The sequence below is a fragment of the Rhipicephalus microplus genome, chromosome X (assembly GCF_043290135.1).
Source record: "Rhipicephalus microplus isolate Deutch F79 chromosome X, USDA_Rmic, whole genome shotgun sequence".
Taxonomy (NCBI): domain Eukaryota; kingdom Metazoa; phylum Arthropoda; class Arachnida; order Ixodida; family Ixodidae; genus Rhipicephalus; species Rhipicephalus microplus.
In genome coordinates this window covers 371,453,970-371,470,056 of record NC_134710.1, presented here as the reverse complement: position 1 = coordinate 371,470,056, position 16,087 = coordinate 371,453,970, and the positions used below count along the sequence as shown (strand labels likewise).

At 43.9% G+C, this 16,087-nt stretch overlaps 2 protein-coding genes across 2 annotated transcripts in view; one reads left to right on the top strand and one right to left on the bottom strand.

Annotated features, from left to right (window-relative positions):
- Positions 1-865: 865 nt before the first annotated feature.
- The window catches only part of LOC119161081 (uncharacterized), a 38,491-nt gene continuing 23,269 nt past the window's right edge, over positions 866-16,087 (top strand). Inside the window, exon 1 of the mRNA XM_037413413.2 lies at positions 866-1,270. Within this exon, the coding sequence (XP_037269310.2) occupies positions 986-1,270 (285 nt within the window). The 5' untranslated portion in view covers positions 866-985. The remainder of the gene's footprint in view (positions 1,271-16,087) is intronic.
- Positions 2,581-14,295, bottom strand: LOC119182340 (sterile alpha motif domain-containing protein 3-like). The gene is made up of 9 exons (XM_037433346.2): positions 9,355-14,295; positions 6,462-6,571; positions 6,154-6,384; positions 6,002-6,086; positions 5,138-5,284; positions 3,500-3,724; positions 3,194-3,368; positions 2,986-3,059; positions 2,581-2,899 (listed from the first exon to the last, which is right to left on the bottom strand). Exons 1-9 carry the CDS (start codon positions 9,496-9,498, stop codon positions 2,630-2,632), a joined length of 1,461 nt encoding a protein of 486 aa, XP_037289243.1. The 5' UTR covers positions 9,499-14,295; the 3' UTR covers positions 2,581-2,629.

Here is a 16,087-nt window from a genome sequence, read left to right as displayed (position 1 = left end):
ATTAGTCGAATAATGTACTTGCAATGAACTTTTTTTTTAAACTTCACAGTTGAAGAAATAGTGATATAGTTTTCCATGAGCCCAATAGCACATTAGTTCAAAAACTTTCTCTGCCCAATCATGAAAAAAGACAGCGTTTTCTTGCTTTGCGTGTCGCATTCACCATTATTAAAGGCGAAGGCGCGCCGGTCGTGTGCTATCAAAGGCAGTCCGAAGTCACAGGACCAGCTATTTACGTATTCTCTGAGCCAGTTCATCCCTGAAATGGCACGCCAGTAAAGAGGACATAAGTAAATAAATGAACTACGGAGGCACGTACTAAATCACCAAGGAAATGTGACTAATGCCTCGTCGACCCGCCAATGCGCCGAAATAAACTCAAGCCTCGATAGCAGTCTGCCTTCGCGACTGCCCAGTTACGCCCTTCCCCTAACATTTATGGCACTTGACCAAAAAATTGAAGCAGACGACAATTTAGCCAAGTGTCAGATAAACCGTAAAATTTTAGCTTACGTTGAAATACATAAAACTATCTGTATTCGTAAAAACATTGTGAAGGGTGCTTGTTTTTTTATTTTATTTGTTTCACCTAGAAAAGCTTCAGTTGTACCGCGGGCGTTTATTTATAAAAGAATAAGTTCTCGACCCCAATCAATTCTAACTTTCGCGACCGATCTGATTTCACTATTGTGTACTGTCAGACATAGGGAAATTTCAACTACACGCAACATAAGGGATACCTATACGCATGTTCGTGGTCGATATAGGTGCGCGATGGGCGAGAAAGGGGAAATACGATGTCACGTTGTCAGCATACCTACAGCAGCAGGTGTCGCTGCCTTGAGGTGATAAGGGATCTTTGTGGTAGTATCCGGTCACTCGATACCTGACGATCACCTGACGAGGGCTCATAGAAGCTGTACCAAAGCTAGTTTGCGTATATTCTAGCTGCTGGTCTGTGCTTGAAGACAACGCCATTTGGGAAATGGAAGAAAAGCACATACATCGTTTCTGCCACGAAGAAATTCGGGGCGTAAACTGGAGACCAACCCGGTTGGCGGCGGCGGTGCCCAGTTCATGCGTGTGCTCTGTTTGTGGCGTTATACCGATGTGGCGGGTGAGGCTGCCGTGTTCGCACGTCCTCTGTCCTGTTTGCCACGACGCCAGCTCCAGCCGTGGTGCCGGCCAGTGTCCCTTGGATGGGGAGCCATTTAGGAAAAAGGACAGCGTCAACGTTCACTTCCCCGGCAAGGAAGCACGCAATTTTAAGGTCAGTAGAAGTGTCGTGTGTCTTATTTTTTGTGCGTCGCTCTGAACGGTGAAAGTGGCCCATATTTAATTTCATAGGTTGGCGTTGATTTGGCTTATTATATTGAGTGTAGTGTCTCCTTTCTAAACTGTTTGAAGCAGGTAGCGGAGATTGGGGGCAGGAATTGTGTTTCAGTGTAACCTATAGCTCGCCATACAAATCTCTGTGGCGGGCAAAATTTGAGCTATCGGGAGAGCATTGTAAAGATCACCACTAAGCCTCTGATGACTGCTTGCGGAGAGCTGGACAGCACGCACTGCGCACTCGCGCAATGTCGACGCGCGCATACACTCAGTTCAGCGACGTCTGCAGGCTTGACTAGGGCGTCCCAGCGGCAGCCGGCGCATGATGCGACAAGCTGCATTTCGCACCGGTGAGATTACCCAGACTCCATCGCATCAACGTCGACAAAAGTTCTGAATTGCGCACGCTTCACGACAATCAATTGTACACTCTTAAAAAAAAAGTAGTGCTACTTGCTACTTTTGGGTAGTAACAGTTTGTCACATATGTTACAACCCTGTTAGTAACGGGAGTTAGTAACGGCAAGCGTAGTCACTGTTACTACTCTTGCCGTTCCTAGCAGCAGCTAGTAAAAGCAAGGGTAGGAATCCTTACTACCGTTGCTGTTACTAACAGCAGGTAGCAACAACAAGGGTAGTAACTGTTACTGGCCTTGCCATTACTACTTCCTGTTAGTAACGGCATATGTAGCAATAGTTACTACTACTCCCATTACTATAATATGGTTGTAACATATGTGACAAGCCGTTGCTACCCAAAAGTAGCAAGTTCCACTACCTTCTTCCAAAGTTACGAAGCTAATATGTTAGTAATCGATGCTACGTTCTTACTAGCTACGGCTGGTATGGAGGTACGACAGACTCTTCGAATACACAATTGTGTGCACACCAGGTTAGTTGAATTGATTATTCTGATGGCCATATTTTACCGAGAACATTGTAGCTGTAATGAATGCGACGAAAATGCGGGTATATATACCAATAATATAGATATGCACTATACATATAAAATCAGAATAATTGCCAATGTATTGCATCATGGTATTTAGCACTTTTTCTTGGAAAACACCTGGTTCTGTTCCACACTGCGAAATATATTATCATGAAAGACACTACGAACACACCTCCAAATTCACTGCTGAGTGTCAACGGCCGTATAAAACCACAGGTTTATGCGGCTGACATTGTCAGGAACAAAACAATGCATTGTTCCAAAAGCCAGGGAGCAATGAAATATGCCACACAGTGCATTTTTATATGAAAACATTTATTGATAACACACGTCTGTAGGCATAACTTAAGTTGCCTTTTCAAGCGATGATATTTGCCGTATGACTAGCGGCATCTGCTTTGCACTTGTCGGCAAGCCACAGAAATGTTCAAGTAGAGTGAATGTTTTTTTGTTGGCGCCACTGTACTTGACATCGAATATCCAGTATATTTCCATAAGCGCCGTCATACCTGCAATTACATCAAGCACCTCTACACTAAGCCCTTCAAAGCTCGCAACTATGTTTGTAGCTTCAGAGGCATTTTTGCCCTTCAGCGAAAGGGCAGGGTAGGTGTCCTGTAAAATGAGTAATACATAAAATCAGCATCACTGATGAAAAGTATACTAGCTGATATAAAAAAAGGTAAAGCAAATAAGCTCACCGGTCCCTGCAGAAATCGCGGCTGCTCCTTTAGGAGCATGGGCAGCAACTCGACAATGCCAACGGCAAAGCGATCTGTTGACGAAATATTTTTAGGCACATCAAACTTTCACATATAAGGGCATTGACAGTAATACTCCTATGAAAATGACTTATAAAAGTTTGGAAATTTGGGAAAACTGGAAAAGCTGGCAAGCTTCTACACGTACATTTCTTTTCGTCACCATCCAGTGCCTCGACTTCTTCTTCAATTGCTTTCACAGCTTCCTTCGCGCAACGACGACACTTCGCAAGCTCAAAACACCGGTCTCCATACCGGTTTATAAATTCCAGGACCTTTTTTTCTAAGTTAACGCCAGTGAGAGCAATGAACTCCTCATGAAGCTAGAACGACAAAAAAATTGTACCGAATCACCAACAAATTTGCAACTATCGATAACATAAAAAAACTCATTGTTAAGTTCTCTCACATACATTTCTGCAGCAGGATCAAAACCACAGCTGTTTCTGCTCACCATTTCAGCCTTTGCCAAAGCAGGGTATTTCAGCACCACATCTGCTGTTGATGGCCTCATTTCCTTCATCCACTTCTGTCTAGATGGTCTTGTCTGCTCCATAGAATCACCGAGTTTTTGCATGTCAGGAATAGGCCGCTTGATTTCTTTCACCATGTAGTCAATATGGCTATTAATTGTAGCCTCATCATGCTGAGAAGCGACATGTTGGGAGAGATCTACAATCTAATCAGCAAAAAAAAGATGGTACTGCACAGTGAAAGATCACGACAAATGACATGAAATAGGCAGACATGAAAACTCAACTTTTTGCTAGCTCAGTTGAAGAATGTTGGCATTTTTTTGAACTGGACATGTGTAGAGAACTCAATTACAGGGTTGACTTACGTAAGAGAACTGAAGCAGTGTGTACTGATACCATCTTGCTCTGCGAGTGTGTCATAAATTATGTTAATATCAAAGTTCTCACAATGATTCTCTCCAATGTCGACCACCTCGGCACTTCACCACTTCCAAATTTACACCTTGTGAACCAGCATATCGCAAATGTGTGTGTAAAACCAGTGAACCACGCCTCCTACCTATATCAGAAGGAGTCTGAAGAGGTAACACTGATTTTAAATATTGCCAACTGCGGTGTCGGTGTTAGAATACAAGAGTTGTTGCCTTTATATGTATGTCATATATGTAAAACTTTGACCAGATATTAGTTAGTAGTGCTTGTTCTTTCATATAAAAAGAAAGTTTGAAAACTTGAAATTTCGAACCTAATATGTATCTTGCCTCCCCCCCAAAAAAAAATGTTCACCTCTAAAAAGCTTCTGGAAAAACATTGGTTTATGTATAGTTACATGGTGTAGTCAACAAATAAAGAGCAATAAGGAGCTTTTCTAATGTAGAGGACAGACAGATATTGAAGCCAAGCATAGCATATGGGCATTGTTTATGGTGGCCACTGAAAGGGCATTAATTATCGCTGGTTGGAGCTTTCACATCACATGCTCACTGAGCTGCAGTAGTTTGATTTCACCTGTCCACTTATTTCAGTACTCATGCGAGTTTAATAGTTGAATCAAAGGATTGTCAGTCACTTTCAGTGATAAGTATGGTGCAAAATGTAGAACACAATATTTAAAGCTGGAATGATGCATGATGTCAATAACAAGCTGATACCGAGCAATAAATCTACTACTTGCTAACCAAGGAGCATGGAATCAGCCAAGTCGGGAACCTAGCTACAAAATGAAGAAAAGAATGAGGAATCGAGCAACATGCCCGCGGCACTTGCTGAAACGCCGAGTTTTAAACATACAGGGACACATAGAAGTTTGATAGAGCGTTACCATCTTGACTCAAATAATAGAGCCTTGCATGAAAACTGTGAAAGTTGTTGTTTTGTTCTCCATAGGAGATAAGATGATTTTTTTGTTTACCAAATTTATTTTGTCTTATTTTGCATTTACTATACTTTAACTGTCAATATGGCCCTGAAAACTTGCCTGGCTTCTTAATGTGTTGATATGAAGAGGTTATATCGTTAAAAACATGAATAATGTTTTACTTCAGTAGCTCACACATAAAATAAGAGTGACTTCATAGTTGAGTTCTATGTACCAGTCCATTTGACGTTTCACTTACCACATGGCAGTGCCGCTTAGTATTGGTGCTTTCTTCTAAGTCTTTGCGTTTTCCGTAAGCTGCTCTCGCTGCTTGAACAGCTGGAACTGTGCACAGAGACTTCCTCATATATGCGAATTTGTATTTCAAGGAGACTTTCCATGAGTCCTGGAAACAACAATTTTTTTTATTATTTCAAATTTCCGCACAGTGGACACTGTCCTCTTTGAACATGGTCACTTTTGAAGCAAATGATTCTTTGGGAACCTTGATACACTGCTTTTAACCTGCTATGGGGCAGAAGCAGATTCAGGTGACAATACCTGGCAAATTTAGCTGTTCCTAGTAATATCAGCATATCTGTTGTATTTTAGCTTTATCTGCTCATTCCAAACTCCGGTTCCTGCATTTTATGTATGTGCTGGAGCCATGCGGCATGGCGAAGATCGTGGCATTTCAGTCGCAGAACTGAGCTTGTGTGAGCCTCTATTCAAGCTGTGATTAGAAACTACATATACCATTAGTGGTAATATTCAATCCCCAGAAGCGATGCATTACATCTGTATTTATCCTCTTAAACCGGTGTTAAAGCTTATAACCAGGGCCAGTTTTTAACTTTATTAATGCATGATATGAATATATTGGCCATGGGCACCTAGTTGATGATTATTATCAAACCCTCAAGTTAATGTCTGCCATTATCAGAGTTCGATGAAACGACTCTAAGAACATGCATGGCAATTATTCAAATGTAATAAATATGGGGTTGAAACTTCTTGAATGCTCTCCAAGAACAAAATAACTTGAAGGGCACCTGCAGTCTAGCTCACCAACATGTATGACATCCCAATAAAGTTATAGGAATGCCATTGCTTTAGTGCTTACCCAGCCTGTGCCAATAGTGTCCCTTAGCACTGGATATTCCAACACGAGAGATTTTGCAGCTGCTTCGTAGAGGCTTCCTGGATAGCTGTAAAAAAGAGCAACTTTAAAACCTGTACTGAATTAAACACATGCAAATACATGCCTATACTTACACTGTTATAGTCATGAGATGATTTGCAATCCACCCTACAATGCGGGATTTAGTGTGACTGGACACTTTTCCTGGTTGTGTCCTTTCAATCGCATCCTTAATATCTAAGGGCACAGGTGGTAGCCTATAATCATTTTCACAGCAGGCAAGCTGCTGACTAGGTGACTGCTCATTACTTTCAAGGGTCTTGGGCAGGCTACCTTCATGCACTGCTGTCACTTTGTCAGTTGTGCTGAAAACAGAGGCTAGTAAGTGATGCAGTTTTCCAAAAGCAATATTAAACTTGGCACCTGAAATTTAGGTACTGACCTGCAGCTCATTAAGAAGTTTTCACTGCACACAAGCCTGATTTTATCTTTCTCAGAGAAGACATGGCCAGCTGGTGGGTCCACAAATTCATCATGTCGGACGTTGTATACCTGAAAGAGATTCAGATGTGATGTTCAAATTCCCATAAAGTTACCTCAATAGGCACAGAACCTGAAGTAAGCAGACTACCAATGTTATATTCAATAGCACCCTAGAATCACTTTACTTGTCCTGTTTTTTTTTATTATTATCATGATGCCGTGTGTATTGTCGAGAAACCCTTAATGTATGTATTGTAAAGAGCATTGTAAATTACTCGTCTGGACATTCGGTATCAGTAAGTTCAGATTTGTGAAATAGTGACAATTAAACTTGTGAAATTTCACTGTTTCATAACATCAATTAGAAATAAACAAAAGCATTTAATGATTGCTGTACTAGCAGAAGATAATCACTGTGCTACAACGAAAAACCACACTCACAGTATCTGCTATCTATAAAATACTGTATACGCTAATGGCACAAGTCTTCATTCAATAGACCATGGAGCCTTATATTTTCGCACGTTGAAGGAATTATTAGGCTGCATTTCTTGCGTGCGCTAAGCTGAAGCAAATTTTTTAGCTCTGTTGTTATCTCTGTCGTCAAACTTTTCTTCTACAGTGTATCACAATTTAGAAATTAGAAATGGCTCTAGCCAAGTTCGTAGAGATCTCGACGTTTCGGAACCAATTCGGTATTTTCCTAAGGAGATGACTATATTGGTCATGGAAGCATCTCCCCGTCTTGTTTGACAATGGCCCCTGCTTTCTCTTTCTCTCGCGTATCGGAGGCTGTGAACGTATACAGAGGGAATTGTTCCTAACGACCGGTTCATGTTTACAGGTGTGTTCTGAATGTAACAGCATTTGAACAAGAGCCTCCTTCATAGATTCCTTTCTGTTTCAAGAACAGAAGCGATGTCGAAGTCGATCTTATGATCGTGCTTCTCATATTACTCTGCAAGAACGCTATGCTGCACTTCTATCTTCCAGACTGTTTCTGGGAAACACTTTCTCTGACCTATGTAGCTGGCTTTACCTGGCAGCTATCACCTTTACAAAAATGGCTAAAATTCAAACTGTGTTTCAACATCCAACACCACCGCTTGGCAACACCATAGTTTTTTGCAGAAGCGAAATCATGCGCTAATAAATACAGTGTTGATAGCCCATTAATGTTTCGAGTGCACACATTTCGGCAATGAAATAGCTAAATAGAGATAAAGGATCCGTCGCTATTCCATTGGTAATTTGAATACTCACACACCTAATAATTATTGATGATTTCACTACACAAAGCAACACAATATATCAAAGAATACAAAGCATTAAACACACCTAACGACACCTGCGAGACAGAAATGCCGACCGTGGGGCAAACGTACAGCATTGGTGAACAAGCATCCAGAACACAAGACTGCGCGCGCACGCACGCACGCACGCACGCACGCACACATACACACACGCACACGCACGCACACACACACACACGCACACACACACACACACACACACACACACACACACACACACACACACACACACACACACACACACACACACACACACACACACACACACACACACACACACACACACACACACACACACACACACAACACTTTACGCTAGCTTTGAGAATTTTCAGTTTCTGACGAGCATACCTGGGAGCACAGCTGGCGGTCCCCCCGCCCCTCACCCTATTGTCAATTAAGACGTAGAAGGGGGTCGCCATGTTTGCCCCACTCATTGACACAATAGGGAGAGGGGTGCTGAGTTTCAGAAGGCAGCGCAAAGTCAGCCAGGGTAGTATGCAGATATCTTTTTCAGAGGGGAGGGCACGTTTCTGATCTATAGTGGGTACCGGGCAGGTAAACGTTCATTTTGTTCTGTGTAGGCAGAGCGAAAAAAAATTTCGGGGTGGGGGGAGAGAACGTGCCCGGCGTGCAACCTTCACCCAGCCCCCCTCTTCAGAGGGGAACCCTGCGCATGCCGATGCTAACAAGCAGCTTCTGCACCCACGCTATTTTCACTATGGAAGATACATGCAGTAACCACAGAAATTAGCCTATTCCATGTCCTTCGAAATTGATAATAAGTCTTTCTTGTAGTCCAATTTTATTGATTTCATGTTTTACGTGCGGTACAAAAGTCTTACTTTTTTTTGCTGATCTCCTTACATACCTAACCTCTTAACATCCTAGCTATGCCTTTATTCGTGAACAATCTCGCTCAATTTGAACACCAGGAAACGAACTCAGCGACGGCCACTCATCTTACCAACGCCGTGTCTTGGTGCATTGCCTGCTCGATAACTGGATGACCAAGCGCGCTGCCCCACTTTCCGCTAATGAAAGTTCGTGCGTGCCTCCGAGAGACAGATCGAGTGCGCATTTTTTTTTACCATTTTCACCTCTCATCCTCTACATCTGTCATTCCCACTTCCCCATCCTCGGTGCAGTGTTGTTGAGTTGACCTCCGAAGTGAGCCACAGTTACGAGGCCACACTTATTTCTTCACTTTTTTTTTAAAACCACCCCGATAGCCGATTCGCACCATTACATTATCGCAACACAACCACTGCGAATGCCAGCAAAGGGTGGTTGCGCGCCGCCGAAGCGGAGATTAAACCTGGTTTACATCTCCCATCAGCAACTCCGAGACCACGTGCACGCTTCGCGGGCCGACAGCTCCAGTGAGAGAGCAGGGCAAGAAAAGCCCCACGCTTCGAAAAGCGCGAGCGCATGCTTGGTAAAACTGTTGAAGCACGTGCTAACAACGGAATATAATCAGTACTGTTTGGGCCACTGTCACAATGCAATTCGATGCACTTCAGGATAGAGACAACATACCTCAATCCGGCATGCTTGCAAAGAATGGCCAAAGTCTGTCGTCTTCAAGGCTTCCAAAATGTCCGCCTCCGTCGGTCCACGAGCAGAAATAATCTTCTTGCGGCCTTGAAATGACACCAAATATTGGAATTCCGGCGGCTCCATGAATACACAAGCACGTGGGCGCGGGAGGAAAGCTGCTGACACGTTCACACTGCGACAACCTGCTCTTTGCCTGGCTAGCCACCCTAGCCTGGCTCAGCTTCCGTCGATGTGTGCGCCCCCTGCCGCGTTTCAGTAATCAGCGCCTCCTGAAGGTAACTATCACAACGACGCTGTCTGTTGTTAAAATTTTGAATCTTGAAGACCATTTGGCTCTGTGCAGCGGAAATTTGTCCTGTCTGAAACCTGTAGCTGGCATGCGAAGGTAATAAAGAACATTTTATTCATTATGCCGGTCCAGTTGGGGACAGCGAGTGAGTAGAAGGGCATGAAAAGAGAACAAGTTCTCCCCCCCCTTTTTTTTTCCTGGTCTCTTCTCTCGCTTTCTTATTCCCATTTCATCTCTCCACTCTAGTCTATTATCCCCCTTCCCCAGTGAACCACTGCTCAGGTGTCGCAGTTGGCGGCAAATATTTGCGGGGTTCACTTTTCCTTTCTTTTCCGATTCTGAAAACCACTGCCCCCCCCCCCCCCCCTAACGTTCGACACTGTAACGCGCCACCACCTTCCATGTTTATATAGCTTACAATTATGCGCTTAACCAGATGGACATTGGTACAAATAAGTAAGACCACCACAAAGAAGCTAACTCAATTCAATTTGTGTGCATCGAGCGCACAAATTAATTAATTTATATTAATTCTCTGCTGCATGACTCGCTCGTGTAGGCAGATGCCACGTCCGTTTTAACGTGAATTTACGACGACAGAAGTCATGTGCAGCTACCACTTCGCTCAATACTAATTAAGCAGCGGTTGTGTTATTTCAGATAGTGTGATGCAGCTCCCCACGTGTTGTTTTGAAAGGTGTGAGACACAGTTTTCAAGGCCACTCGTAAAAACAAACTGCTTCAAGCATAATGTAGGCAAAGAATTCTGTTATCTCTCGGCCATTCGATGAGAACTTGAATATGTTCTCCGAGCACGTGAATGAAGTGCTAAGATTTCATTTATCGTGGCCATTGAGTTCGTGACAAAACAATCACCGGTGTCAACATCATTTATTCTACAAGCGATATTATGTCACTTCCGCACGGTCTCACTCCGAGAGAGACTCTAATGGAGTGATTGTGTTGCATGTAGGTAATATTCACTATCAAAACCTGTGTGAGAAATTTTTTTTGTTGCTTCAAGGTCTTGTTGTTCTGTTAGGAAAGATATACATACATTGGCTGAAGGAAAGAAGTGAAAACTGAACGGCTCGTTTTTCTTTGTTCGACAGAATATTAATGAGGACTAACAGACAATGATGCCAGAGATAGTATAGGGAATGTTATTCGTAGTTATTGCAATGTAAGTTTGACGAAATAAAAGTGGACGAAAAGGTAACTTACCGCAGTCAGGGACCGAACCTTCGACACGTGCGATGCTCTATATATAGAGCAGAAGTTGGCACAGCGACGGGCCAAATGGAAGGGGGGGGGGGGCTTTGCGAGCAAAGGGATAATGTAAAAAAACTGTAAAATCATGTTTATTTTAAGCACGCGTCATGAGGTTCCAATTAAACATTGGTTACTAAAAAAATTGCATTTTAGGCCAAAACTGCCTGGTCCTTTAAGTATACGAAGAAATAAGGTTAGAAGGAGAGGGGGGGGGTGGACGTCCTGCCGGGGCCACATATATAGTAGTGCCTCGCGGGCCGCAGGTTGCGAACCCCTGCTCTGGAGCATCGCATGCGTTATTCGAAGGTCACAGGTTTGGTCCCTACCAGCGGACTGCTATCTTTCCATGCCATTTTCTTTCTTTACATGTACATTGCAATTACTTCTAATAACACCCTCTATATATTTCTTGGAGTCATTGTCTGTTAGTTCTAATTAAAATCATGTTAGTTGACAGAATAATGGGGCGGGTGGCTGCCTTTACAAAGCTCGTCGGAGATATGACCATATATAGTTTAGCTAGACCACTGCGACGCATTTAATCAGGATGGCCCCGGCATATCGTACAATTGAATGGTATCCAGAGGACCGCTGAATCACACTAAAGAGTTCAAACATATCGGGCGCGTATGTCTTCTCGATCTGCAGTTGTCCAATTAATGTTTTATTATTCTTCTTAGAAAGTATTCCCAACCTCCGCTTCTTAAGATGGCACACTGTCTGCCATATTAAACCAGTACACTGCAGCGTCGAATCGGCATGCATATTCCATCGGCATATTTCACTAGACCAAAAAAAGTGACACTTTTTGGTTGAGATCTCGGTTTGTGCTCCGAAACACGGAGCCCAGAGTGGTCTATAGCCACTCTAGACCACTCTAAGTTACTGTGACCATTGTGCCAATAGACAACTGAGGTGGGTGTACGTGGGGCAACCGGGTTGGTGTGTAAAAATGGCTGATTGTTCGAGTTGGTGTCGGTGTGTAAACATTCGGCTAAGCGAGCATCTTAATAATTCTTCTACAAACGGCTATTCACTCAAGTCTAAACACTGTGTAAAGTAGGTACCAATAACACGTGTCACCCACTTCTCGACAAAACAAACATTTGGTATCGCCGCCGGGATCGTTGCACTCGAGAGTCGTTCAAATTTTTACATCATCACCAGACGTGGACGCAAAAGCAAACCTTTGCTACCTTTTGATGATTGTGAGCTGGAATAAGCATGGTACGTGGGCGTAATCTCGGCACCACACAAGTTGGCTGGACGGTGTCCGTGGGTCAGCCACGTTGACAGAAATGCCTGGATGCCTGAAGAAGCACACCATACCTTATGTGAAATGCGTGACGGTTGCATAAATACCGCTGTCGTGTGGGAATACGTACGTAGGCCAAACAGGACGCTGTCTCAACGACCGACTCGGGAGCATCCTTTATCTCTAAAGAATAAAAGAAATGCGTATTTACCTGCGCATGGTATAGCCTGCAGATGTGATCCTCGGCTTCGCGAGGTCAAGATAATAGGCAGAAGCAACGAAACATTAGTGCGAGCTATTGGGGGCGTTTGACATTAAGAAAAGAGGCACAGCTTACATTATTGATACGACTATTTTACTTTACCAAAACGAGCTGCAGCTTTCTGACACGCGAATGTGACCAGTGTTTACCGATTTTGACGCACGCATTCGCAGAGATTTGTAATCTGGTGGCCTGTTCTTTCAAATAAACAAAGAAGTTTATCGCACGACCTTTCTGCTCCCTCCTACTTATTTACTAGAATCTGTGTTTTTTCCAAGTTTGCGGTATTATGTACCCTACTGACGTTAAATCAAATCGCCCAACAACAATTTATACTTAGTGTTGCATATTCAGAAATTTTTCAAAAATAGTTTCCTTCGCTTTACAAGTACGTTTCATAAATGTTACTTTACTGTTTCTGTCGCATACATTTCACACAAAAAATTAAACGGTAATGTTTGCTTATAACACCCTCATCACCTGTCGAGAACGACGGGTGATGAAATTGGTCCCCCGCATTGAATATGTTCCATATTTTTGATCCCATAAATTATGCAGTTTAAAAGAAAACTGGGTTCCTTTTCGGGCTGCTTGGTGCTATATACATAAAATATGAAATACTCAATCAAATGTGATACATCCTTTTCAGATTCCTGTCGATCTCACTTCAGTTCGGTTTATTACCTTATCTCCCGTGGAATCACCCGTTTAATTTCTATAACCATGGTTAGGAGACTAATTGCGGTTATGCTTGCTGTGCAGTCCTTTAATTAATGGACTTTACTTGAAACAGAGGGACGCCAATCAAAGTAAGGAGTAAACAAATGTTTTGTTTTGTTGTTCTTAGGTGCAATATCAAGACTAACAAAGAAAAACTAGCCCTTGAAATATCCACTTCTTTTCTTCTTTTTTTTTAGCTGCAAGAAAAAATTCCACGATTCGCGTACTTTTTCTTCCTGCCGTGGGGTCGTGCCTATTCTTCATGATGAGCGAAATTATATTGAGCGCACTCGATTAGCAGCGCACCTTAAGCCGGTTGAAGTTACTGGCTGTCTCCTTGCGAAAGGGGCATGCCCTTCCTGTACCGACGTGGGTGCCGCCCGCAGCCGACCAGCCGTCTTGAAAGACGTCAGCTCCTCAGGGGAATGTGTAAAAAGTTTGTTGACTGACTGACTGTCTTGGATAGGCCAGGATTTCGCGAAAACCTGTTTAAATAAGCTGCATCTTGTTCGACGACGCCGGCATTGTGAAAATAGATGCCGTGGTCCGCGAACGTACTCTTTGTCACTGGAACTTGGGGACATCGCTCTTATGTTGCCGTAGCTTCTCAGGAAGTTCAATACTTGCCCTACGAATGAAATGTCACAATAAGCACGTGCGTGGCATGAAGTAAACCAACCCATGCGCTTTCCCTACGGGCAGCCTGTATTTCGGGCACGATGAAGGGCAGGTCCAAGAAATCCACCTGCACAGTGTACTTCCACGAAAAGCATGTCCGTCCAGTTTAGCGTGGCTTTTTCAAATCTTGAACTTGTTTTGCAAATAAACAAACGCTCGCTAATTGCAACGTATATCGTTGCAAATTTGGCGAGTGTTTGTTTATTTGCAAGACACGTATGCCCCTCGCCAGACGGTGTTTCGTCGAATCCTTCACTAGATCTTGAACTTGATTTTGAAAGAAACCGTTTCTGCATCGACCAATATTCACGGCGCTGCTAGACACGTGTAGGAATGTGTACCCTCTCGCTACCCGCAGCTAAGACGGCACATGAATTCCCGTGTAAAGGCAACTACTCCTTATCCTTATTGTCAGTGAAAATATCTCACCCTTGCCACCCACCCCCCCCCCCCCCCCCTTCCTCCACGACGCCCGCCTTCCAGGTGCAGTCTAGCCCGGCCGTGCAAAAACCCTCAAAGAATGCGGAGCTTCCACGTGTTGCCGGTTCATGTTTTTCGCCCTCCGCCGTCTTGTCAACTTTTTGGTCCTAAATGGTAAGCCATGCTGGCCCAGTTCGGCTGGTGAAAACTACGGATAGAACTGCAGTTACGTCTGCCATGTAGCTACCTGTAATCATGGGGAGCCGTCGGCGTACTTAGTCCAGAATACCGCCCAGCGGCTGTACGCAAATACTGCCGCGAGTGAACATGTTACACTCATGCCCAAGATGTGCGTTCTCGTCCACGAAGCTCTGCAAAGTCGTCTGGCACATAAGAGACCATCGCCACGACAATAGATTTTCTATCATGTGCGGTGTGGATGGGTGTGCGAAAACCTACAGTGAGTTCGAATCTTATCGAAGGCACATTTACCGTGTGCACAGACGATATATGGACATGGATGACGCAGAGGAAGCCGGTGTTGAACCAACAGTCCTCGAAGAACCACCGGTGCGTGCCACAACAAGCTGCGCTGCGCACGACACAGTGGGTGATCACAGTGAAATGTTTTCATCTGGTTGCTCGTCGAACATGATCAACACGGAATGCGATGCGGTCTCTGTTCCCACTGCTCGAGTGACCACAATCAACGACTTCGTGCTGAAAATAAAAAAACAGCTGTGCTTACTTTTTTTTCGTGTTGCAGAAGTGCACAAGCTACCGCACTCTACGGCAGAAAGTGTTTTCAATGACTTCAAGATTACCTTTCTCGACATAATTCGGACATTCGCTTCTGTCATTGAAAATAACATCGCGATGGAGTCGGCAGGAATCGAACTGCGCAAGTTACTCGCTGGTGAATTCTTAGAGGATATTTTTCAAGCAGCAAGTAGTAAATATAAGCGAGAGCAATTCGCCAAGCGTCACCTGCCCTACGTAAAGCCTGAAGTGCGTGATCTTGGTGCTGGTGAGACTTTTCAGTTTGTTCCTATAAGTGGTGTCATGCGAAATCTTATGTCCTCTGAGAACTTCCGCGACCACATAGAGCTAGATTTCTCAACAGGAGCGCCTTCACCAACGCTGCATAATTTTAGGGATGGCTGCATATACAAAGAAAAGTTGCATGCACTACTCGAGGATGGCGCGCAGTATACGCTTTTTTTTGTGTTGTACAGCGACGAAGTGGAGATAGTGAATCCGCTGGGGTCAAAGCGGGGTGTTCACAAAATCCTTGTCGTGTATTTCAGCGTGGTAAACATCCATGCCAAATACAGATCACAGCTCAGCTCTATCCATGTAGTTTTAGTTGCACCATATAGACTTGTCATCAAGCACGGAATCAATGTTATTTTGAAGCCAGTTGTAGATGACGTATCAGCTTTATGGATGACTGGTTTCACTCTGTGGAAGAACTCTGTTGCGGTAAAGGTGAGAGCGATTCTTGTTGCCTTTTCCGGTGATAACCTTTCAATGAATCGACTTGGCGGATTCACGTGTTCTTTCAGCCGTGGTCGTCCATGCAGATTTTGTACTTCACCAAACTCGGCGTTCAACACTGCCTTTCACGAGAGTGATGTTCAGGTTCGAAATCTGCCCTTGCACCAAAACCACGTTGCAAGTGCTAAAATAAATAGGCAGCTAGGCACAGCACTGTACGGCGTTAAAGATGAATCTCCACTCACAGATGTTGCCTATTTTGATGTGACAGTGCAACTGCCTCCGGACTTGATGCACGATGTGCTGGAGGGAGCCATTC